The 26,909-nt window shown below is 42.7% G+C and overlaps 1 protein-coding gene across 1 annotated transcript; it reads left to right on the top strand.

Moving 5' to 3' along the window:
* The first annotated feature begins 1,313 nt into the window (after window positions 1–1,313).
* On the top strand, window positions 1,314–7,685 carry CD300LG (CD300 molecule like family member g). The gene is given in 7 exon segments (XM_036758221.1): window positions 1,314–1,522; window positions 2,147–2,479; window positions 4,968–5,069; window positions 6,237–6,489; window positions 6,806–6,827; window positions 6,829–6,912; window positions 7,601–7,685. Coding segments are annotated over 6 exon segments (798 nt in total). The 5' UTR covers window positions 1,314–1,482; the 3' UTR covers window positions 6,877–6,912; window positions 7,601–7,685.
* The last annotated feature ends 19,224 nt before the right edge of the window (window positions 7,686–26,909 follow it).

Here is a 26,909-nt window from a genome sequence, read left to right as displayed (position 1 = left end):
CTTTGATCTGTCAGGACTTTTGTTCCTGTTCCGCTGGACCACCCTGTGACCTGGCCTGTAAACTTCAAGAGATAATTGACCGCTGCACCCTGTTTTTTCTGTATAAATATGACTTCTTCACCCCAACTCTGGGCCATTCTGATTTGGGTTGAACCCCGAATGATCGCCGGCTAATAAATTCTCCATTTAAAACTTATACTCTGTGGCGTGTTTAGCTCGCTCTTGGTATAACAGTATGACCAGGGTTCATGGCATTGTTTGTTGTTGTTGTTCAGTCATGTCCTATTCTACGTGACTCCATTTTGTCCATGTGGTTTTCTTGGCAAAGATACTGGAGTTGGTGTGCCATTTCCTTCTCCAGGGTGCCCCCATTTTGCAGATGGAGAACTGAGGCAAATAGGGGTTAAGTGACTTATTCAGGGTCACACAGCTAGTAAGTATCTGAGGTCAGATTTGAACTCAGATCTTTCTGACTCCAGCCCCAGTGTTCTATCCACTGCATGACCTAGCTGCCCCAACATGGCACACAGCACTTAATAAATGCTTGTTAACTTGCCTTCACTTGAGACAAAGAGATGTGAAATGAAATGTCACGTACAAGGAGCAATTGGCAGGCCAGTTTGTCCAAGACTGGAGAAAAGAAGAAGAGAATCAGGATTTATGCTGATAAATTTGGAGGAATAGAAGGAGTTAAAGAGCTTTTTGGTTCAGTTCCTCATTCTCAGTGAATGGGAACAGGCACGTGCTCTAAGTAGGGACAGGGAAAGAAAGGATCAAAGAGAGACTAAAAAGATTGGAACAGTCTCTGTGGGGAATAATACAGGAAGCTGGTTTACATTTTTCCTTGACAAAAAATTTAAATATCCACATTTCTGTATTTCTCACTCACCCCTCCAAATTTCTAACCATGCAGAGACAGAGGCTACTTAGGGGTTTCATCTCAACCTTCTGCTGCCACCCAGTGGTCATTTTCAGTAGTACTCAATCAAGTCCCTTGGACTTGAATGGAGATGATGCTATGCTGGAGCTGAGCAGTCAGTGTGACGATTATTCAGGGTTAGCAAATACAGGAGAAAAGCCTTCGGAATTTTCTCAGCTGCAGGGCTGGGGGGGGCAAGAGAGGGGCGAAGAGGGGTGCTCCTGGTTTCTCTGAGTACTCAGAACTGGGGAGGAGAAGAAGTAGATGGACATAGTTGCTGGAAGGAAACTTGAAGAATCAGCTGATAGAAACCCCTCCCACCCAGATGGGGAAGCATACACCCCTTCCACTTCCCTCTTCACTTTTATGTGAGATATCTGGAGGAAATGATGCTTCTGTGGGAAATACCTTTAAAAGCAGAGACTAACTGCTGAGATCTCACTTTCCCACTAACATTTTGAGAATCAGCAGGAGTCTTACATAGACCTGATGAACCCTTCCCTATAGGCCCAGGACAAAGAATCATCTTTCCTAACCCTCACGAGTTAGCCCCAGAACAGACAATGAGGCTTCTGCTGCTCTGGGGTTGGATCATCATTCCAGGTGAGAACAGAATGGATTTGACTAGAAAGCCCCTGGGGTGGTAGGAGGGACTGGGATTTGGCATGTTTCACTGTAGGTCTGCAAGATACTCCAGCTCCTCCAGAGTGAAGGACTTTGGGCATTGTATTCTCCTTCCCCAGAATCAGCCTTTCAGGCCAGCTCCGATCAGCCCACCTGCAGCATTTTTCTCTCATTCCATCTATCCCATCCCACCCAATTGTTTCCAAACCAACAATGTCCGTTCTCCCTTTTCCATCTTGAGATGCCAGGAGAGTATTGGTTCTGGTGGTTTCCCGGAGAGAGATACTCAGTTCCTAGAAAATAGCACCTGAGCTAAGGATCTTGGACTTGGAAACTGTAAGGCCACTCTTGCCTCTGTTTGGCAGTGTGAGTTAAGTGAATTGTTTTCCTTGTCTGACATCTTTTATTGTCTCACTTGTGACAATGGAGCTCATAATCTTGACTCCATTTTCCAAGAGAAACTGGGGGGAATTACTGATCTCAGAGATCATATAAAGGAAGAAGCAGAGGAATTCTGAGGGGAAAGACCCCATTCCTTCTTCCCTGAAGTAACTGAGCCTGTGTAGCTCCAGGTACTGCCAACTCTGCTCCACTTGATTTCAGGTTATGGAGCTGTGGTGGGTCCAAAGGAAGTCAGTGGGCCAGAGGGAAGCTCTCTGTCTGTGCAATGCTCCTATGAGGATAAGTATCAAGAAAACAAGAAATACTGGTGCAAAGACAAAGGAATATTTTTTAGCCGCTGTGCCACTGTCATCAGCACAGAGGCAGGGAAAGAAGAAACAGATGGCAAGGTGTCCATCAAGGACGATCCCCAAAATCTATCATTCACTGTGATCATGAGGAATGTCTCCCTTCAGGATATTGGGAAATATCAGTGTGGGATTTCCATGCCTGGATTTGATGAGGTTTTTGCAGTCACTGTGGATGTTTTTTCAGGTAATCTTTTCTCTTTCTAAACCGAGAGAGCTGAGGCTGAAGTGGGCTAGGGATGGGAAGGGTGCTATGGGGATGCTCAAGGAAAAGGAATGAAAGTCAGTATTGGAAAGTAATGGATTTGGCACGGTTTTGAAACTTGACTCACCAAAGTGACCTTGGGAAGTCACTTCCCCCTCTATGGACTCCAATTTCCTCACCTGTAAAGGGAGGAGGCTATGATCTTTTAATACTATTGTGTAGAGAACTGTCATAGGTTGGAAGCAAAAGAGATGAGCCCTAATGATACCCCCCAACCCTGTAGTCAAGGTCATTTCTAAGTACTTCCAAGCCAGGGATGATGCTGTATTTCTGGGTCTTTTTAACCTCCCCCTACCACATTGACCATTCACTCAGTCTAGGGCTGCTGCCTACTGGGATCTTAAAGGCCCATTAGTAGCAACTAGAAGATGCTCTTTAGGCTCTGTATGCTCCACAGAAGGTCCCCAAAGGCAAAGCCCCCTCTGCTTCCCTCAGGACACCATGAACTCACTACTCCCTGCAGTTCTCAGCCGATACTTAATTTTTTTCCCCCAGTGTCATAAGGTTCTTTTGGTTGGAGCTGAGGATCCTAAAGAGTTTGGGTAGTCTGGGGAACTGAGAGGATTTGGGTTCTTATGACAAGAGCCATTGAGAGTTTGGGGAATGGAGACACTAATAGCTTTGGGTGCTCGAAGCCAGGGTCACTGAGGGATATGGTGGAGGGAAGGGTTTGGGTTTGGGCCCAATAAATTCATCGAATCTTTATGTTTTAAGGGACCTTAAGGCTCACCTCTAAATTGTCTCTAAGGCCCCTTCTCTGAGATCTCAAAAGGTTATTAAATGACTCATCTAGAGCCACATAGCTGTAACTCAGGTATTCTTCCAGTGTACTTTCCCCTCATATAAAGGGAAGGAAATAACCCTTTATTAAGTGTGTTATCCTTAGCACTGTGCTAAGCACTTCAAAAGTGCTTAATATTTAATATATACACATATCTCATTTGAGCCTCACAACAACCGTGAGAGGTATTATGATCCCCATTTTAGAGTTGAGGAAACTGAGGCAGAGAAAAGTTAAGTCACTTGCCTAGGGTCTCCCAGCTAGGGAGTTTCTGAAGCCAAATTTGAACTCAAGTCTTCCTGACTCTAGGACCAGCACTCTGTCCACAGGGCCACCCAGCTTCCTCCTCATTGACTTCATTGGAGAATAGAGCTGGAGCTGTAGGGGAAAGTAGAGAGGGCTAGCTAGATGATGGGGGAAAGGAGGATTCTTCTCTCTGTAGGCCACCTGGACTTACCGTAGGTGTCATATGTTAGATTAGTTAGGAAGAGAATGGTCAGCTGAGAATTCCCTGTCCAGTCAGTCTTAGTTGGGGAGGGGGATGGCATTGTAATCGAAGAGGAGATGAGAGAATGGGAGTCTATCATGTATTTGCAATGAGGATCCCCTGAAGATTATCGAGCAAGGGAGTAATGTGATCCAATTGGTACCACAGGAAGATTGTACAGGCCACTGTGGGCAGAGTGGATTATAGGGGGTGGTACAGATTGGATCCTCAGAGACCAGCAAGTTAATGCAGCAGTCATAGTGATGGAGAGGCGAGTGTGGAATAAGCAAGCTGTGGGACCATAGGCAAGTGTCCTTGACTATAAATGGAGATCGTAACGTTTACACAGACCTTAAACAAGTCTCTTAACCTCTTCAGGTCCCAGTTTCCTCATCTGTAAAATGACTGGCCTAGGTTGGCCTAGATGGTCTCTAAGGCCTCTTCTGGATCTAAATTTAATGAGTCTCTGATCCTCTCTAATGCTTAGCATTCTAGAAATGAGTTTATATTATTAACATAAGAACATAAATGAGAGTGATTTCTAGCGGAATAAAGAGAAAGGAATGGGTGTTTTTATATGTATCTTTTGAAAGAAAAAAAATCAAGGATTTGGTGACTGATTTGGAAATAGAGAATGAAGAAGCGAGAGATCAAAAAATGATTTAAAGTTTTAAGCCTGGGTAACAGAGGGAAATGGTGGTTCCAGAGATAGAAATAGGACACTGGCAGAGATGAAGGGAAATGTTGTAGTGGAGAAAACTAGACTTGGACATTGAGAATTGGGGTTGGAAACCTCCTCTTCCACTTAACTACCTATATTCCTTAGGACAAATCATTTAACCTCTCTGGGCTTCAACCTGCCCTTCTATAAAATGAAAGGGTTAAGTCCTTTAGAGCTCTAAATCTATGAATCTATGACCTGGTATTTGAGGATTGCCAGTTTCACTGCTAGGAATCCCTCCCTAGAAAGGAAAATTGAGAGCTGGCTTTACTCTTTCCAAAGAGCACAAGAGAGTGATGGAGGAGCTGGGACTTCTTCATACTAGAAGGTCTCAGTTGGAGTCTTGAACTCTCCAGGTCTGCTGTGATGCACAGTGCTTATTAGCCCAAGACAGGATTCTGCTTCTCCTTTCTCTTTATAGGGCTCAGGAGCTCTGTCTCCCCAAACCCCTCCCTTCAGCCTCTCTCTACAAGGAGTGTCCAGCAGGGGGCAAAAGTTTGGGAAACTCAGTCTCCAGAGTTGAGTGAGTGATTGATTTTTGGGGAGTGGTGAGGGTGGGAGGGGGGCTGCCTTCTATGCTAGAGAAGTATTGTGCCATGAAGGCAGTGGACTGGGAGCCTGTGTTCCGACAGAGAGAGGGCAGGCTAAGTGACTGTTATTAGCTACCATCTCCTTCCTTCTCTGTCTGTCCCTGATCAGTGTGCCCACTGACATAAAATCAAAGTACACTGAGCAGGGAGGAGGGCAGTGATGTGCTGGGGCTAGTTTGTAGTAGCTCTCAAGACCCAATTGCTTCATTTTCAGTGTGAGCATTTACACTTCAAAAATAGGGAAACACACAAATCAAGGGACGATATATTGTTTTGTTCGTTTATAAATGGGACAGTGATAAGGTGAATGTTAATACTGCAGATTAAACTTAAAAGTTTGTCTTTTATGCAATTTTTTCAAACAGCCTGTGGCTAAATATTTACCAGGATACCCTTAGGTGTGGGTGAACAGTGCAAGGGGGTGGGGTCATGGCATAAAGGAAAGGAAAAGAGTCCGAGGGCCTCGGTTCAAATCCTAACTCTTCTGGTTACTCTCTGTTACCTCGGGCTAGTCACTTTCCTCTTTAGATTGTCAATCTTCTCCTCTGTGGTACATTGGGGGTTGAACCAGCTGACTTCTAAGGTCCCTTCTATCTCTACATCTGTGGTTGTAGAGACCTCTCATTTGTTCCTGGGACAGGAGATGGAGCTCAGTTGCACAGTTCATGTTGTTCCCAGTCAGTGGAGAGATTGGGTATAAGAAATGGGCATGGGGAGAGGACAGGGGACACTCTGGGGGCAGAAATCCTAGGCAGATGTGCAATGTGTGTTGATGCAGAGTACTTGGAGAGGGGGAAGCTAAGAATGATGGGTAACCTCACATTCTGGACCGTAACCATGCACCCGCTTCTATCCATCTGGATAGAAGAACTCAAGTGCTTCTGTCCAGATGTGGCCAGATGTCCTTGAAATGTAGACCATTCAGAATGGGTTGGGTTTGGGCTTCTTTGAGCCAATCTGGGCCATCTCCTGATTGAAACAGTGCAGAGAAGGTGATGAGGGAAGGGGTTGAGGTTGAAATATTTTCTTTTAATTTGTAGCATGTTCTAGTGCATATTAGCCCAAGACAGGATTCTCTGCTTTCTCCTTTCTCTTTATAGAGCTCAGGAGTTCTGTCTCCCCAAACCCCTCTCTTCAGCTTCTCTCTACAAGGAATGTCCAGCAGGGGGCAAAAATTCATCCAAGAGTGAACACCCCCACCCAGGAAAAGATGAAGCCAGCAACATTCACAAATGTGAGGAACAGGGGAGCAATCCTTCAAAGAGGCCAAGAGACCCTCCAGACAAGAACCCAAGATGTGGCCCAGACAGTCACTTCCCACGATAGCTCCAGTGATATGAACCCAAGGTCCAGGTGAGCTCCAGAGCTGAGGTCTCCTCCCTGAGGGCTGCAGTCCTGCCTGCCTCTGACTCTGATGGTGAAGGTCAGGAAAGGTTTCTCCTCCCATCTCCCATCTCTCTCTCCCTCCTATGTCCTTTTCCTTCTTCCATCTCCCTCTCTCATCTCCCTCCTCCTCTTCCTTTTCCTAGCTCTCATCTCCCCCTCTCTCTTCCTCTCCCCTCTATCTCCCCTCTTCCATTTCCCTCTCCAATCTCTTATCTCCTTCTACCTCCCTCTCCCTCCCCTGTCTCCTTCTTCCTCTCTCATCTCCCTTTCTTTCTGTTCCCAGGCCTTCCATCCCCTTGATCCGCATTCTGGCTCCATGCATCATCCTCCTGTCGCTATTGGTGGTGGTTATAGCAACTGTCCTGATCCAGTTCGCAAGAAGAAAAAAAGGTGAGAGCAACAGGTTCTTGAACTAGACCTCCAGCATCCCCTTCAGCTCTGACATTCTATGGTTCTAAGGGTTCGTTTGGCCAGGGATTAGAAAAAAAATCACCTGGTGAGATATTTGTTGGGAGAGGCAGAGAGAGAGGGAAAGGATGGAGGTAAGACTCCTCTGGTGTCCACCACGTAAACATCTTCAGATGCCAGGCTGTGCAGTTCCTCCAATCTCTTCTTAGCTCTGATTAAACTAAAAGAACATTTATTAAATGTCTACTTTATACAAAGTCCTCTGCTAAGCAGAGTTCTATACAATAAGATGCCTGAGCAAGGCTAGAGTAGCTTCAAGCTTGGGACTGATGCTGAAGGACCTATCTTGGCAGCCAGATGTGGGCAGTGTTATATCATCTTAGATGTTCTGGAATCTCTGCCGTGTGGCTTGAGCTTCAGGTTGATGGGATGGGATTGGCAGGAGAAGGGCAGACACTAGCCTCTCTGGGTGCCAGGGGAAGCTTTAACCCAAAAATGTTGATGGTTTAGAGGTAGACTGAATAATATTGTTTTTCAAAGTTCTTTGTAAAACTTTTCCCTTTGGATGACAGCAGAAGGATGTGGGTTCTGGGGATTTCTTATCACTCCTCTCAGAGCTGTCTTTAGGCTGGTCTTTGCCTGAATCTTCTACTTCTGGAATCTCTTTCAGCTCAACTTGTAGTGGAAAAAGGAAAGAATGGACAGTTTCACTCCTCAAACTCGGTAAAGGAATCACAAATTGATGCCTGATGCAAGAGCGTTCTCACTTTGAAGGGTTCCCATATGTGCCCCACATGGGGCTCTAAAGTCAGATGCCTGGGGTCTGCCCTTGGCTCCACTGCTTCACCTTCTGCTATCTTGGGCTGCATGAGCATGTCACGAAAAGGGCTGGCTTTGGAGTCAGTAGAGACCTGGACTAAGTCCCACCTCCACCTCTTACCAGCTGTGTGACCATGGACAAATCAATTAACCTATCTGAGCTTCTGTTTCTTCATTGTAAAATTGACATAATAATACCTACAGTACCTAGCTCACAGGGTTGTTGTGAGGCTCAAATGAAATTAGTATATAAAATGCTTTATAAACCTGAAATGTTGGTGGATTGTTGGCCCTCGCTTCCTTGACCAAAAATGGGATGCTAGTTTGTGTCTTCTTCCTACCCATGGGAATCATTAAGAATAGGAGCTCAACATGGGAGGAGCTGTGCCTGGAAATATTGGCCAATTCCTAGATCAGTCAATCAATCCAATTTATTAAGTGTCTGCCACATGGTAGGTGCTGTGTTAGGTGATGAGAACATATAGACAAAGAATGAAAAGATTCCTACCATCAAGGGACTTACATTCTAACATGGGACACATTCTAACAGGCTTAGGCTTTAAGGGGAACAGAAGCAAAAGAAAGAGAAATAAGAGCAAACCGCTCTGGTCCAAGGAAATGGGGAGAGCCCTGAGGAGGACATGGGGATATGCAAGGTCACACTCTCTACAGCCTTGATCCCTCCCACTTCTCTCCCTCCATCCAATCTCCCCCTTACTATGGCTAAGCCTGGGTTAGTGGGGTGGCCCTTGAGACTTGAGCAGAGCCAGGGAATCCTGGAAGAGATTAAAGAATAGGGGTGATTCAGATGTCCCAGTTTCTAGAGGCAGACACCTTAGGAGGACTCTCACCTTCCCTTAGTTGAAAGTCACCCCAACACCAGGTTAAAAAGTAAGAAGTGACTTAATATCCCTAGATTCAGAATCAATCAATGGGTCAGTTAATAAGCATTTGTTAAATGCTTAAAATGAGTCAGGCACTGTGCTAAGCTCTGGGAATACAGAGAAAGGCAAAAAGACAGTCCCTGATCTCAAGGAAGTCACAATCTAATGAGGATCAGTCAACAAGAATTTATTAAGGGCCTATTGCCCTGCAGGCATCAGAAGATACAGAATTAGAAATCTAGCTCTGCTTCTCAACTCACTGTGTGACTCTGGGCATCTCATTTCCTCTGTCCAGCCTTGAATTCCGCTATTGTATAAAATTAGAGAGTAGGACTAGATGTTCTCTAGGGTGACTTCCAGCCCTGAATCCAAGATCTTAAGATAGGGTCGTGTGTCCACTTTAGAAGAAGAGAAATTCATACGTCTTTTTATGTTCCCAGCCCCCTTCCCTTGGTTGTTTACAACGTTGCTTCACATCACATTTCCAAGGACGGTGGAAACAAGACTGACTTTGCCTTCTTTCCTGGCGCCGGAGAAAGACAAAAGACGTAGAGCCCTGATAACCCTTGGGATGCAGTTCTGGTTGGGGGTGGGGAACACTCTTGATATTTGGGGAGGCAATAGGAAACAGCTGTTGTTTTTCATAGGCAAGACCATAAGGCCAAAGGTGGCTATGAAGAATGAGGGATTTGGGGCAACTTCCTCTCTACTGAGCTCTCCGTCAATCTCCTGCCTCTGTGCCTTTGAAAATCTGTTCCCCCCATTTGGAATGCTTTCCTTCCTTACTCCTGCCTCTCAGAAACCCTAACTACCTTCAAAGCATGGTTCAAGGGGCTCCCTTCTACATCAGGCACTTCTGAATCCCCCAAGTTTTAACAAGGGAGGGAAGGCAGGGATAAGGAAGCCAATAGAACTGGAATTTAGTTTCTGGTCCATCATTAATTAGTTGTGTGACCTTGGGCAAGTCAGTCCTTAGCCTTGTTGCCTGGGTGCAGATAGAGCACATTTGAGATGGTAACCAGCAACTTAGAAGAAGGAACAACTAGGATGAGCATCTGTCTAGTCAGAGTTTCAAAATACCTAGAAGAGATCCCTGCAGCACCATTCCCAACATTTCCATTCCCTCTACCTGACCCCAGGAAATGTGGCTGTTGGACTAGAGCTAGGAGCCCCAGCACTTTCACAACATGCATATATCCCCCTTATGGACCTCAGTTTCTTCCATAAAAAGAAGGGAATAGATTGTCCCCTACTCTCAGGACTGAGCAGCGCTCCATGGTACCATTAAGAGGTCTGAAGGAAGAGGGAGAGGAAAGACAAGAAAAATAGTAAATACTTCATTTTATGGACCTTTCTTTCCCCAAAATGCATCTGCTTTGTGCATCATTTGAGATCCTTAAGGGTCTTGGAGTATGGGAGCATAGCAGAGGCAAGTTGGTGTTTAACCTTGAGGCTGCAATCAATGATGGAATCGGCAGCCTCAAAGTCTCTAGCCAGCCGGTCGATTATGCCAAGCCACCCCAGCAGGATACAAGCCATTCCATGAACTTCTGAGCATTGTGCCTTCATTTTTTTTCTCTGCTGGGGTTGCCAACAAGAAAGTGAAAATGAGGTTACTAATAAAATGAATGCTTGAAGTAATGAAAGCTAAATATACAAATGTTGAGGATTAACTGTACATTACCTCATTTGTTCAGCACAACAAGCTTGAGATAACAGGCAGGGGTCATTATCATTCAATCATTCAGTCATTTATTAAGCACCTGCTATGTGCCAGGCCCCTTGATAGGTGCTAGGGACAGAGAGAGAGAGAGAGAAAGCTATAAAGACATATACATGCATATGTATATGTATGTATAAATAGAGAGAGGGCTATAAAGACACACATGTATATGTATATATGTATATGCGTATGTGTATATATGGAGAGGTGGGGCTATAAAGACATTTATATATATAGAGAGAGAAGGGGGTATAAAGATATTTATGTATATATGTGTATACAGAGGACTATAAAGACACATATGTATATGTGTGTATAGATAGAGGGGGCTATAAAGATATGTGTGTGTATACATATATATACATATGCACACATACACACACATATATCTTTATATCCCTAGTAACTATCAAGGTACCTGCCATACATACATATATGTGTGTGTATACATACATACACATGTACACATATATATATAGTGTGTATATATGTAAATATATTATAACATATTTATAAAGATATAAATTAATCAGTCTCTGCATTGAAGGAGCTCATATCCTATAGGAGAAGACAATGAGAATGCTTATAAATATATAGAATAAATTCAAGGTAATTTGGTGGAGAAGTCACTAACAACTAGAGAAATCAGGAAAGGCTTCATGGAGGAGGAAGCATTTGAGCTGAGCCTTGAAGGAAATTGGGGGGTTTTAAGAGGCAGAGATGAGGAGGGAGTACATTCCAGCATGGAAGACAACCAGTACAAAGAAATGGAAATGGGAAATGGAGTGCCATGTATAATGAACAGTAAGGAGGCCACTTTGACTGGACCGTTAAGTACATGAAGGGTGCTAATGTGTAACAAGCCTGGAAAGGCAGATTGGAGCCAACTTGTGAAGGGCTTTAATTGTTAAATGGAAGAGTCTTTATTTGATCCTATAAGTAATAAGGAGCCACTGGAGTTTACTGAGCAGGAAAGCAGCATCGTCAGACCTGTGCTTTAGGATATACACAATAGCAATATTGGAAATTGTGTAAAGAATGGATTGAAGAAGGGAGAGACTTAAAGCAGGAAGCCCATTTAGGACACTAGTGTAGTAGTTTAGGCAGGAGTGATAAGGGACTGAACTGAGAGAATTGTAGTATGAGTGGGGAGAAGGGACAGATGCAAGAGATGTTATGAAGGTAGAAACAACAAGACCTAGAAACTGACCAGATACGTGGGGTGAGCAAGAACAAGTCAAAGATGGCTCTGGGTGACTGGGAGGATGAACTTGGGAAGTTAGGAAGATGGGGTTGGTGGGGTGCGGGTGTGACACCAGAGTTTTGTTTGGGTCATATTGAGTGTGAGATGCCTACGGGACATCCAGCTCAAAATGTCCGATAAGTAGTTGGTGATAGAGGACTGGAGCTCAGGAAGAAGTCTAGGGCTGGATATATAGATCTGAGTCTTCTTCATAGGGATGGTAATTGAACCCATGGAAGCTAAGAAGGTGACCAAGTAAGAGAGAGTAGAGAAAAAGAGAAAGAGAGGTACCCAAGACAAAGCCATGTGAAGGCATCCCCCCACAGTTAGGAGACATGATATAAATGATGATCTAACAAAGGAGACTGAGGAGAGGTCAGACAGATAAGAGGAGAACCAAGAGTAAGCAGCATCATGAAAATCCAAAGTGGACAGAATGGCCAGGAGGAGGTTATCAAGAGTAGCACATGCTGCCCAGGGGTCAAGAAGGATGAGGACTAAGAAAAGTTGATCAGATTTGGCAATTAGGAGGTCACTGGTCTCATTGGAAGGATGACTTTCATTTGAGTAGTGAGGTCCAAAGCCAGATTGTAAGGAGATGAGAATGAGTGATAACAGAGCAAATGGAAGCAACGAAGTGTAGACAGATTTTTTCAAGGATTTTGGCTGAGAGGGGAGAAATGCAGAATGAAAGCTTAAGGGGAAGTGAGGTCAAGTGAGAGGCTTTTGTTTTGCTTTGTTTTGTTTTTTAAGGATGGGAGTGACCAGAGCATGTTTATAGTAACAGAGAATGATCCCGTAGACCTGGAGAGACTAAGATTAGAATATAAGGAAGGATAATTTTGGAGGGAACATACTGAAGAAGTCAGGAAAGAAGAGAATCAAGAACACAGGTTAAAGTAAGGCCTCTTAAATACTCTGTGAATGACCAACCACAATTCCAGAGAACTTCTGGTAACATGCTGCCCACTTTCTGAGAAAGAGGTGACACACTCAGGGTATGGAATGAGACTTTCTAGGGGTGCATGGCCAATGCAGGAATTTGTTTTGCTTGACTAAACATATTCGTCAGAAGGGTTTTGTGTTTCTTTTCTTTCCTCTTTTTGTTTTGTTTTGTTTTAGTGGAGGAGGGGAGGGGAGATGGAGAGTAAAATTAATGCTTATTACCATATTTCCCCATGTATAAGATGCACCTTAATTTTGGGGCCTGAAATTTGAAAAAAAATATATTACATAAAGTTATTGAACTCAAGTTTTATTCATCTGCTCATAGCTTTCAGGCATCTTTTGGGCAAGTCTGGTGCATGTACGCATGCTTAGTCCATTCCGTTTCATGAACCTGAAGCACCAATTGTGTCCTCCTTTGAAATCAGTAACTTCTTTTTCATCAGCAATTCTTCTTGCGTCATGCTGAACCATCTTTGGGGACACAGGAATTCCAATTGCCCTTTGCTCTTCAATCCATATCTTCAATTCCCTCTCTAAATCAGGCCATTTTGATGACTTGCCTCTCATGGCCTTCTTCTGCTGTGGCATTTTCAGTAGGGTTTCTTCTTCCCGTAGCTAGTCTTGGATTGTTTTCTTAGTTGGAGGAGGCCCAAACTTACATTCAGCAGCACGATTTCCATTCACTTTTGCAAACTGGATCACTTTTAACTTGAATTCAGCAATGTACAAAAATCTTTTCTAAGCCATTTCTGGGCAGAATGTGGCAAAACGTAACCCAATATACTGGTGACAAATGCAAAACAATGAGCGCAAAGCCAAGTGCAAAAAAGCAGGAAATGCAAGTAAAAAAAATCTACAACCACTGTATAAGACGCACCCAGTTTTTAGACCTCAATTTTTTTTTGAAAAACAGTGCATCTTATACATGGGGAAATATGGTAATTGAAAAGAAAAGTTTTTAATCTGAAAAGGCTGCAGAAGACACGGAGTTCTAGGTGGTGAACCTCAGCTGGCCCCCTAGCTCTTCATCCAAATGTCTCAACCTTCTCAATGATATAGGGGGGAAAGGATAGGACTGGGGAGGGGAGGTCAGGAGGTTCTACTCCCTATTGTGCCAATGAGATGGCTGGATATAGGATAATAACAATTAGACCTGAAAGGGAACTTTGAAGTCATCTTATCAAACCTCTCCATTTTACAGATGAGAAAATTGAAGACCAGAGAGCTTCTAATGACTTGCTCAATGCCACAAAGGTACGTAGCAGAGTTAGGATCTGAAACCTGCTCCCCTGACTCCAAATCTATTTCTGGTCCTCATCGTACCATCGCCTCACCCCAAAGGACTTCAGTACTGTAATTCTCAGCCCATCTCTGGGAGATTAGAGGGCAGTAGGTGTGAAGGCAGCACAAGAGATGATGTACTCAGAAGACAGATAGCTAGACAGATAGATAGATAGAGGGAAGGATGAAGGGAAGGAGATAGATAGATGGATGATGGATGATAGAGGTAAGGAAGGAGGGAAGGAGATAGATATGGAAGGAGAGAAGGAGATAGATAGATAGATGGAAGATAGATGGAAGGAAGGAATGAGGGAAGGAGATAGAGGGATGGAGGGAAGAAGAGGAGATAGATAGATAGACAGATAAAAAGATGGATAGAGAGATGGATGATAGATAGAGGGAAGGAAGAAGGAAAGGAGATGGACAGATAGATATTTAATATGGCCAATGTGTCAATTTCTTTTGCTCAACTATACATCATTACAACAGAAGTGGCTTTTCTCTCCTTATTTCCTCAATTGGGGAAGGGAGGGCGTGTGAGAGAGAAGGAAAATGTTGGTGAAAATAAATAAAAATTTAATTTAAAAAAAAGCAAAGATAGAAAGGGAGCCTATGGGGTCTGTATGGGACTCCACAAGTCAGTGGCTCTAGTCACAGAACTATACTTACACACCATAAATCAGCTCCAGCCCCAGAAAGAAGTGGTGTTGAACTAACCTGGAGTCTTGGCTACAAGGGGTGCCCAAACTCTTACCATTTCTCAGCTCCAGGACCACTGCAGACAAGACCAGGGCCAACACAGAATAAAGGAACTCAGCCCAAACTGTCTGGGCCTTGGAGACATAAGGGGACATCAGTGGCCCAATTCTATAAAAGCCATGTACACACTGCCAGATCAAACCAGAAGAACTCAGGCGAGAGTGGAGCAACTAGATGGTACAGTGGATTGAGCACTAGACCTGGAGTCAGGATGACCCAACTTCAAATCCTGCCTCAAACTGTTACTAGCTTTGTAACGTTGGGCAAATAATTTCATTATCCTTTTGCCTCAGTTTTCCCATCTGTAAAATGGGGATTATAATAACATCTACTTCCCAGGGTATTTGTGAGGGTCAAATGAGATATTTTGAAGTTTTTTTTATCTTTTTCTTTATTTTTATCACATTCATGTGTTTTCATTTTGAGATCCAAGTTCTCTCCTTCCCTCCAGCCTCTCCCCCACCCACTGAGTAGACAAGCAATGTGATACACGTTATACATGTGAAATCATGCAAAACATAGCTCTTTATCAGCCACATTACCAAAAAAAGCAAGAAAAATAAAGAAAGGGGAAAAAAACACTTCCATCTGTACCCAGAATTCAGCAGTTCTCTCTTTGAAGGTAGCTAGCCCTTTCCATCAGGAATCCTTTGGAACTGTGGTAGGTCACTGCATTGATGTGAGTCACTAAGTCACAAAGATCTTCCCGTTCTTCTCATGTAATTTTGCATCAGTTCATATAAATCTTGCCATGTCTTTTCTGAAACCACTCCCTCATCATGTCTTATAGCACAATAGTATTCCATCACAATCATATGCCACAACTTGTTCAGCCATTCCCCAATTGATGGGCCTCCCCTCAATTTCTAATTCTTTGCCACCACAAACAGGGCTGCTATAACTATTTTGTATATATAGGTACTTTTCCTTTTTCTTTGATCTCTATAGGATGCAGACTGAGTGGTGGTATTGCTGGCTCAAAGGGAATGCACAGTTTTACAGCCTTTTGGGCATAGCTTCAAATCATTCTCCAGAATAGTTAGACCAACTTACAACTCCACCAACAACACATCAGTGTACCTATTTTTCCACATCCCCTCCAGCAGTTGTTATTTTCCTTTTCTGTCATATCAGGCAATTTGGTGGATGTGACATGGTGCCTTTAACATGCATTTTTCTAATTATTAGTAATTTAGAGGATGTTTTTCATATGATTATTGATAGCATTGGTTTCTTCTTCTGAAACCGCCTGTTCATAGCCTTTGACCATTTTCCAGTTAGGGAATGGTTCAAATAAGAATATGTATAAAGTGCTTAGCATGGTGCTTAGCACATAATAGATGCTCATGAATGCTTGTTTCTTTCCTTCCTTCCTCATGTATAAAATGGGGATAATAATTGCACCTTCCTCACAATCACATGAGATAATATTTGTAAGTGCTTTGCAAACTTTAAATCATTACATAAATGCTAGTTAGTATTACAGAACACAAGTGGATGTGAACAATTGGGCTTAGAAGTTAGGAGATTTGCCTTTCAGTCTTGATTCACACTAGCACAGCCAAGACAAGACCTTCTCCCATTTTGACTTCAGTTTTATTTTCTACAAAATAAGGAAGGAGGATTCAATGATCCCTAAGATTCCTTCTAGCTTTGACATTCTATGAGATATCACTTTCTCCTCTCCCCCCAACACACACACACAACACACACACACACACACACACACACACACACACACACACACACTCATACTCACCCACACACCTATTCTGCAGTACAAAATCTTTAACAGGTCTCACTGGGGCAACACCCATTCAGTGATTAAGGCTTAATAAGAAATGAGGCTGAGAATGGCCTCTTTGCCTAATTAAAAAAATCCTACCTGGGAGGGGAAGATCCTCAGGGTTTCTGGCCAAAACGGAAACAGTTGTTATTTACATTCATTCTGAGCCAATCAGGGCCCAACAATGACCAACTAGGGCTTAGCCTGGGACCTATTGGCCAATTGACAGGAGCCATAGTGATTTGAGGTTTAAAAAAAAGTTTCAGGAATTAAAATAAAATTCACATTCTTTTTGGGCCTTAGCTTGAAAACACCAAGGTCCCCTACTGCAACCTGGGCCATCTCCAGCTGTCCTGATCCATATGTGGCCCCTGTGTTGTACCAGAAGCGAGCGAGACACACCACAGAGTATAAGTTTTAAGTGGAGAATTTATTAGCCGGCGGCCATCGGGGTACGGCACCACAAATCAATGGCAAATGTGTTGGGGTGATGGCTTGGCTTATATAGGATATGGGGGTACAGAGTAAGGGGGAAGAGGAACAAAGGTCCTGGCTGATCAAAAGGTTCAGTCAGGTTATCGTACTAGTGGGATAATCTCATTTACATTCCTTGGTGGAGTCACAGAGTCCCAGGGATATCTCTCAGGAAGGGTCTGTCAAGTTATCTCTCAGTGGGATGGTCCTATCTATTGACATTCCAGGAAGGAGCCAAGGAGTCTCAGGGATATCTGCTAGACAGGATCTGCCAGGTTATCTCTCAGTGGGATGGTCCTATCTATTGACATTTCAGGAAGGAGCCATGGAGTCCCAGGGGGTTTGCTAAATACCAAAGATATCTGAATCCATTCTTTCTGGGGGGGCTTGTCAGTAGCTAGGGGTTACTCAGGGGTTCCTAATTTCCCTTGTATTACAACTGGACTCAGATGTCTCTGGAGGAGAAGGTGAGGCTGGTGACTTTGCACAGCCCTCCCTCACTTAAATCCAATTCACTTGCAAGTCATGACATCAACTTCCTGATGTCATGGTCCTTTTCTGAGAATGAAGGACAAACCACAAGTAAAAATACAAGGAAAGGAAGGTTGTGCCATGGCCTCTCTGGGTGCATCATCCCTTGTTATTCAAAGGGCCTAACTGTGATGCTTTATTGTCTATGTGTGTTTCCCTATGGTCCTCCAGAGGCAGCACCCAACCAGTTCCCCAAATCGAAGGGCACCAGGATAGGGACCCCTTTGTCATCTGCCTCTTCCTTTGTTCTTTCATACCTGTCACCCTCTCCTTTCTGATACCAGGAGACGGCCCTGCCTGTTCAGTTCTCAATGTCTTTGTTCCAGCCACTGGAGAATGAGGTGCTAGGGTAGGGAAGGTAGGAATGGATCCCTGAGCACCCTCTGATCAGCTTTCCCACAGCCTCAGAGCTCACTGGGACCTACTCCAACACCCAGCCCACTGAACTTTGCCACAGCCAGACCTTGTAGAGACAGCAATAGCTAGCACTGCTGGAACTATCAGACTGCCTGCTAAATAATGTAGGGAAATGGGGTGGGATGTTTTGTTCCCTCCCCTCATATCCTCTCCTCAAATCTGTAACCACCAAATAATGCACATGAGACTCATTGAATGACTGGGGAAACTACATCCCTGGATCGCACATCCCCTTCAGGTCTCACATCCCCTTTGTCCCATTTCAGCCAGTTCAAAAATAGCTCCATCATGACTTGGAACTTCAAACTGTGCTTGTGATGTCATTTCTATATGATGTGGTCTTCTCCCAACACCAACACGCACAGACACATACACATGTGTGCACATACACACATGCACATACACGCACATGTATAAAGGCAAGAAGTTTTTTAGCATGCAACAGTTGGCCACACGACTTCCTCCTACTCAAAGATGGGCATAAATGCAGACTTCAGGTTCCCATTATCCAGAGAATCTTCTCTTAAGCCTCAGTTTTCTCTTCTGTAAAACGGAGAGTTTGAACTAAATGATCTCTAAGGTCTAAATCCCGGGATCCTGTGAATAAATTCTCCAAATACATTATTTTTGCCATCTCCTTATTTGGGAAGAAGGGAGAGTAGTGGCAGAAGCGGACAAGAAAGGGAGCTGAGCCACTTTATAAAACCTAAGAAGCCCCACAGAAATATGGGAGAGGGGAAACAGGGAGTGGCAAATGGTGGGAAGATGAGGAGTGACCTAGGGATGGGTAAGGAAACTTGCTGGAGTCAATTCTTAGGTACTTGGTGCATCAGGCTCCTAAATCCTGATCTCTGACCCAGAATTTTATTTTATTTTAAGACTCAGGAAGAATAACAGGAAACAAAAGGAAAAAGATCCAGAAAGGAGTCGTTCCAACCTTTATTGTGAAGAGGGACCTAACCGCAGACCCACTGCCTTAAGAAGCCTGGGAAAGATCTAGTTGAAGAGATCTCTTATCAGCCCCTCCAAGAAGCCCTAGAAATGGTTCCTGGGCACATTTTGTGTTGATAAATAGGATGGAGTGTATAGAAGGATAACTGCTCCTGTCTGCACAAATTTCGCTAAGTGGGAAAATTAGGTAGACAGAAAACCATTATCCAACACTCCAACTCCCACAAGTCAGAACTAAGGCAGATGCCCTGGAGCCTGGAGCATAGTCCTCATCAAGGAAAGGTGAGGAGGGGAGGCCACCAGTGTAAAGAGTGGAGGAGTGGAGAACACCCCTCAAAGGGAAGATGGAGTTGAACTACCTACCACCTAGGAGAGTCTTCCACAGTCACTTTCACCTACAGGCAAAAGTGATGAATTAGGTTTCTTCCTTGACCTGTCCTTGAAGACAGTAGTTTCCAAAGTAAGTCCTTAGCCTGACTCCAAGGGGTATTTAATCAAGGTGGGGGGGAGGGTAGGAGTATGAATTTATCACTCCTCATCCTCCCCTTGATATCCAAAGGGGGAAAGGGGAGTTGTCTCCAACACAATTATACAGATATTCCTTCCACGTCATGACTTTTCCTATGACCGTTTTGAGATATGTAGGTCGTAATAAGAAATTAAATGGGATTATACCAGCCCTTTTCATGGTAGCAAAATATTGGAAATTGAGGGGATGCTCATCAATTGGGGAGTTGCTGAACAAGCTGTGGCATATGAATGTAATGGAATACTGTTGTGCAATAAGAAATGAACAGGCAGATTTTAGAAAAACCTGGAAAGACTTGTGCAAACTGATGCAAAGTGAAATGAGCAGAACCAAGAAAAACGTACACAGTAGTAGCAACATTGTGTGCTGATCAACTATGAATGACTCGGCTCTTCTTAGTAACACAATGATCCAAGACAAGTACAAAGGACTCAGGAGGGAAAATGCTATCCACATCCACTTAAAGAATTGATGGACTATGAATGCAAATTAAAGCATACTTTTTTCACTTACTTCATTCTTTTTCATGAGTTTTTTTTTCCCTTTTGATCTGTTTCTTCTTTCACAACTGTGACTAATATGGAAATATGTTCTACGATGGAGGGGAGGGCAGATGGCGGTGGAGGTAATAAAAAACAAACACTTTCAAAAGGGGACAGGGTCAAGGGAGAAAATTCAATAAAATTAGTCTTTCACAACATGAGTGTTGTGGAAGGGTTATACATAATGATATACATGTGGCCTATGTTGAATTGTTTGACTTCTGGGGGAGGGTGGGTGGGAAGGGAGGAGGGGGGAGAATTTGGAACTCAAAGTTTTTAAAAACAGACGTTCAAAAACAAAAAAAAAAGTTTTTTGCATGCAACTAGAAAATAAGATACACAGGCAATGGGGAGTAGAAATTTAGCTTGCCCTACAAAAAAGGAAATATGTTCTACATGACAGTGCATGTATAACCTATATCAGATTGCCTACCATTTTAGGAGGAGGGGAGGGAAGGAAGGGAGGGAGAAAAATTTGGAGAAAAATTTACAAGAAAAATCTTGTAAAAATGAACGCTAAAAATTGCCTTGACATGTAATTGGGAAAAAATAAAATACTATTTAAAAAAAGAAACTAAATGAGAATTTGGGGGGAGTTTTGCAGAAGACACAGAAGACACTTGAAGGCCAGCAGATGACATAAAACCTATGACCAAATATTTAACCCAAATTTTACAATAACACCCCATAAAAGAAAAAGAAAAAATTCAGACTTCTCTGGTATGAAGGGGGAGCCAAAAAATTTTATGGGAATTTTCCACATCTCAGGGGTACCATGTCCCTAAACCCTGAGATGTGAAAGGGATAAGTATACTATCCCCTTTATTCATTATGGCCCAACAATCCCCTACTCTGTATTCTCCTGCAGCTATTCAAATTCTCAGCATCTCTCCTTCTGTCCCTTGTAGACCTCTCAGGATGGTTATAACCTAACCTTGACCCAGGCACCCACACCAGCAGCTGAGCAAGAACCACAGGGAAATTCTGCCTCCACCCAGTGTGCCCAAACTTTGATGCCCAGATCATCTCGTGGCTGTGGCAGCTGGCCCTTGACTTGCTCTGCAATTCAGGGCAATGATCCATGAGTCTGCCAGCCCATCCCTTCTTATTTTTAGCATGACAATGATTCAACAGAATAAGCAGGCACGGCAGGGTTGCAATCTGTACCACAGATCTCATTATAGATCTTTCCCCCCAAATCCACCCCTCTTCCAAAATTCCCTGTTACTGTCAAGGGTACCACCATCTTTCTAGTCACCCAGGCTCACAACCTGGGTGTCATCCTTAACTTCCCACTTGCACCCTGCATATCCAATTAGCTACCAAATCTTGTCATTTCTCCTTAATGATATGTCTCAAATCTGTCTCTTTCCCTCTATTCACACAGTCAGCATCCTATTTCCAGCCCTTGTCACCTCCCACCTGGACTAATGTAACAGCCTTTTAACTGGTCTCCTTGCCTCAAGTCTCTCCCCACTTCACTCCATGATTTTCCTAAGTTACAAGTCTGACTGTGTCACTCCCCTACTCAATAAATTCCAGTGGTACGTTATTGACTCTGGGATCAAATACTGTTGTTGCTGTTAAGTCATTTCAGTCCTGTCTGATTCTTCATGACCCCATGTCGGATTTTCTTAGCAAAGATACTAGAGTGGTCTGCCATTTACTTCTCCAGCTCATTTTACAGATGAGGAAACTGAGGCCAACAGGGTTAAGTAACTTGTCCAGGATCACACAACTAGTAAGTGTCTGATCTAAACTCAGAAAGATGAGTTTTCCTGACTTTAGACTCAGCGCTCTATCCACAGCGCCACCTATATTACTTCATCTTTATCTCATACTTTCAAAAATGTCCATTTCTTATGCATTACAATGTAAATAATTAATAATACAGTAGCACCTGTACATAACTTATAAGCAAATATACATATATTATGTATGTGCTCAAAAATACTTTCAATAAGGTTACACAATGAAAACAGTTTGGACACTACTGCTTTAGGGGAAAAGCTATGAGAGTAGAGCTGCTGGACTGATCCAGACAAGTGGAAGAAAGAAGAGGAAGGTCACCTACTGATGCTGAACCTTAGGTCTTTATATGCAGTGTATACTGGCATACTCAAAGGTATTGCCGAAGCTCCTTCCAGCTCGTGTTTTGTGATTCTATCTGACTGAGTCACTGGAGTTGGTTCCCCCACCTTCCACTTCCCTATGCCTAGGAACACAGACATTATACTTTCCTTAGGGAAAATCTAGTCTTCATTTTACAGATGAAGAAACTGAAGCCCATAAAGGTGAAATGACTTGTCCAGAGTCACGGAATAAGATCAGAATTTGAACCCAATTCCTCCATCTCCAAATCAAATTCTCATTCCATTACAGCACATTACCTCTACTTGACCACCTTTCCCCAAGTGTCCACCGATGCTCATTTTATTCAACTCTCGTTTGAATAATAATAACCCTTGTGATTTTTCTATTGCTTTGGCAGGTTTGTGAAGCATTTTAAATGTATGATTTAATTTGATCCCGACAGCATCTCTGTCAGATAGATACTACCAATGTTATTTCCCAATTTTACTGAATAGGAAACTGAAACACTAGAAGATTTGCCCATGGTTACACAACTAGTAGATGTTAGAAGCAAGTTTTGAACCCAGGTCTCTTGATGCCAGGTCCAGCACTATGCTCTTTCTCAATAAAATATATGTTTGCAGTTTTAACAAACACTGAGTCCTTGAGTCACATTATTTCTGATTCTCCCTTGTCTAGTTCTATGTACTTTTCTATTTTTTAATCAATACCAAATGGTTTTGGTGATTGCTGCTTTATAATATAGTTTGAGATCAGAAAGTGCTATTCCTCATTTGTTCACACCTTCTGTCAATATTTCTCTTCAAATTCTAGACATTTTGTTTCTCCCAATGAATTCTATTATTATTTTATCAAGTTCCAAGAAATATCCCTTTGATAGTTTGATTCATATAAAATTAAAACTATAAATTAACTTTGAAAGTAGTGTCATTTTTATTGTATAGGCGTGGCCTAGCCATGAATATTGAATATTCCTCCAGCTATTTATTTTCAATCAATCAACTAGCATTTATTAAGAGTTTACTATGTGCCAGACTCTATGCTAAGTGCTGGGAATGCAAATAGAAGGAAAAAGGAAGACAATTCAAGGGCATGGGAAGACAATACATACCCAGGTGGCAGTCAAAATATGGCTAAGGAATGCAGCTAAATCTGGAAAATCAAGAATGACTGATATGGGGCTCTTCCCCAACATGGGGTTTCTGGGAAGAGCTCACCAATGGAGGAAGGAGCGCGAGAGAGCCCTTTCTTTATTTCTTTAAGGAATATTTTGTAAGTATCAAGTGTACTTTGGTAGACTGAATCCCAATTACTTCATGCTTTTTGTAGTTATTTTGAATGGTATTTCCCTTTCTCTTTTTGCCTTTCAGATTTTGTTGCTAGTTTATGGAAATACAATTGATTTTTTTGTGGGTTTATGTTAGAGCCTACAACTTTCTGCAGATATTATTGCCTCAATTAATTTCTTTGCTAATTCCCTTGGATCTTCTAAGTAAACTATTATGTCATCAGCAAATAGGTATAGTTTTATTTCTTCTTTGTCTATCTTCACTCCATTAATTTACTTTTCTTTTCATGTTGCTAATTATAGCATTCCTAGAATTATATTAAATAAAACTGAGGAACACCCTTGCTTTATTCCTGTGTTTACTAGGAAAGTTTCTAGTGTATCCCCAATGATTACAATGCATATGTTTCATTTTTGATAGATACTTTTTATAATGTTAAAAAATATCCCTCTGTAAAGGTTTTTAGTATAAGTTAGTGTCATATTTTTTCAAAGCTTTTTTTCTGCATATACTGAGACAATCTTGTGGTTTTGTTTTTTCGGTAATTAATTATGTAGGTTGCTTTCACAATATTGAACCATCTTTGCTCCCCTAACATAAATCCAATTTGATCATAATAAATGGTTTCTTAGATTAATTACTATAGTCTGTTTGAGAGGATTTTATTTAAATTTTTAAAAGTGAACTAATAATATTAATCTATAGTCCTTCTTTGCTTCATCCTTCCCTGATCTAGGTATTAGGACTATACTCATCTCATAAAAAGAGTTTAATAGCATGCCCTCTCTCTCAATTTGTGGGAATAATTTGTGTAGTGTTGGTATTAATTCAATAAGCCCTTTTTTCTTAGGGAATGCTTTCTCTTATGTCCTTTCAATACTTTTCGCTAAGAGGCTGCTTTCTCTCAGAATCATCAATGTTTCTCCTAAGTACTGTTCTCTGAGAGGCCACTTTCCTCAATGTTTGTCACGTAAATATCCCTTTTCCTACCTCATTCAGTAAATAAACATGTCCAAATAACAAAGAGGCACCTTACATCAGGATCATACACAAGCAGAAGAGGCAGCCAGGAGTCCAAGGCCCAGGCTCTGACTTATTTGGGTGCTGTCGTGGGCAATTCCCACCTGCCACTGTAAGTCCCAGGGTTGAGGGTTCCATGCTACACATTCTAGAAGGCAGAATAAAACAACAAGAGCAGTAGTAGTTGACAAAGTACATTCAATGGGTGCTTCTTTCTGTCAATGACCCATCCTTTTTTTTTAAGCAATCAGGATTAAATGACTTGCCCAGGGTCACACAGCTAGTAAGTATCTGAGGGTGGATTTGAACTCAGTTTCTCCTGACTCCAAGACTAAAGCTCTATCCACTACACCATCTAGCTGCCCCATGGCACATCCTCTTTTGACACATCTCCTTCCCCCCTCCTCTGCTTTCAAAGGAACCAAGGGATTGCTTTATCCTCCCAAAGTGCCAAGGCCTTCAGCGTCTTGAGCACATGTCCTCAAAAATGGCCAGGGGACACTCAGTCAGTACTTCATGTTGCACGCCCTCACAGGCTCATCTTTACTTTATGATGTGTATGGTGTACACTCCAATCCAACCCCTAGCTACAGTAAAGGAAGAGCAACAAAGCTTGGAAAGGTGGCTTCGGTCACTAGTAGCTTATCTGGAAAGGGTTAATTATCTAATCCTGCAACAATGATAGCAACAGATTGGACAATCAGGAAATCTACCCTGCTGGAGAACAATTGGCTAGCTAAAGACTGAAGCTCCACCTTGGCTCACAAAACAAAGGGGGGCATAAGAGAAAGCTCTGGTGAGAGAAGAGAAAGTCTGATAGGGAAAGGTGTCTTCTAAGGGAGAGGGAATGTCTTAAGGTCGAGAGATTAGCACCTGAGAAAAGGAGTAAAGGAGGAGTGGGAGAAAGTAAGTAGTGCTCTTAAATTCCATAGGACCCTAAATTCCTAACCAAGCTCATACCTTTATGCATTTAGACTGCCTTCAAATCCCAGCTAAAATGCCACCTTCTACAGGAATCCTTGCCCTGTGCCCCTTAATGCAATGGTCATTTTCTCCAATGCAAAAAACACTCCTTGAAACAAGGCAGCTTGAACAGAGATAGACCTAAGATCTCTTCTTGACCTTTGATCGGCTTCTTGCTTGTCGAAGCACCAATCTTTCACTCCTGCCCAGCCAGTGAAAGAGCAGGTCCAGGACCACCCTCTCTATCCCCACCACCCCCTCCCCCATCTCCCAGGCCACCTATCCCCTTGCCCTCTCTCCATTCTCTTCTAGGATCTCCTTTCATTTTATTCCCTTTCCTTTTGTTCCTTCCTCCCTTCACTTAGACACATTCAGGTCTCACTTGGTGGCCAGTTCATCCATCCTGGACAATAAACAGCTGAGATTAATGGTTCATGTTTCTCACACCACCCCGCCTCCCGCCCCCCCATCACCCACACAGCTCCTCTGTTAGGACTACAGAGACACCTAGCGATCAAAGTTGGGAAATTCACCTGCCAGATTCACTCCACTTCCCACACTCCATCATCATTTATCCAGAGTAGGAATGTGAGCCTCTGGCTGAGTCCTACTCCAGATGTGTATGGTACAGTACATAGCCTGTTTCTTTTCTAACTCTTAATTCCGAGATGCTGCCTACTCTCACTTGGTCATCTCTGTTTCAATACAATGATTTACGGTATATGCAGTGGATCGAGTGTTGGATTTGGAATGAGGAAGAAATGAGTTCAAATCCTGCCTTAGATACTTACTAGCTATGTAATCTTTAACCTCTGCCTGCCTCAGTTTATCTGAAAAATGATAATAATAGCACCAACTCACAATGTGCAAGACATTAGACCCACACAGGAGAAAAAGATACAATTCCTATTCTTAAGGAGCAATGGGGGCAATCTCCATAGGGAAGCCTATTTCTAGAAAAGCATAAAGCACCTGTATGTACAAAAATATTTATACCAGTTCTTTTTGTGGTGGCAAAAAATTGGAAATCAAGGGGATGTCCATCAATCGGGGAATGGCCAAACAAGTTGTGGTATATGAATGTAATGGAATACTATTGTGTTAAAGAAATGGGGAGCAGACTAATTTCATAATAACCTGGAAAAACCTACATGATGTGATGCTGAGTGAGGGGAGCAGAACCAGGAGAACATTATACATGATTACAGACACATGGTATCTGTGATGACTAACTTTGATAGACTTGGCTCTCTTCAGCAATACAAGGTTCAAAGACAGTTCCAAAGGACTTGTGATGAAAAGAGCTATCTTCATCCAGAGAAAGAACCACAGAGTCTGAATGCAGATTGAGACAAACTATTTGCTCTCTTTTTTATCTTCTTGTTTGGTTTTGTTTCTCCTCTCTCATGATTCATTCCATTGGTCTTAATTCTTCTTTACAACTTGACTATTGTATAAATAAGTTTAATGCAAAGGTACATATAGAACCTATATCGGCTTACATGCCATCTTGGGGGGGGAGGGGGAGGACAGAGAAGGGGAGAAAATTTGGAACTCAAAAACTTGTGGAACTGAGTGTTGTAAATTAAAAATAAAAAATATTTTTTTAAAAAAAGAAAGAAAAGCATAAAGGTCTGTAATACAGTGCTCTGCTCTGACTTTGGAGTATGTGCCGACATTCTGTAACTGGTTCTGTTCTGCTAACCACATGATGAAGAGACAGACT

The sequence above is a fragment of the Trichosurus vulpecula genome, chromosome 4 (genome assembly GCF_011100635.1).
Source record: "Trichosurus vulpecula isolate mTriVul1 chromosome 4, mTriVul1.pri, whole genome shotgun sequence".
Taxonomy (NCBI): Eukaryota; Metazoa; Chordata; class Mammalia; order Diprotodontia; family Phalangeridae; genus Trichosurus; species Trichosurus vulpecula.
Note: the sequence above shows the minus strand (reverse complement) of the source record. Positions and strands in the feature narration are given on the sequence as shown.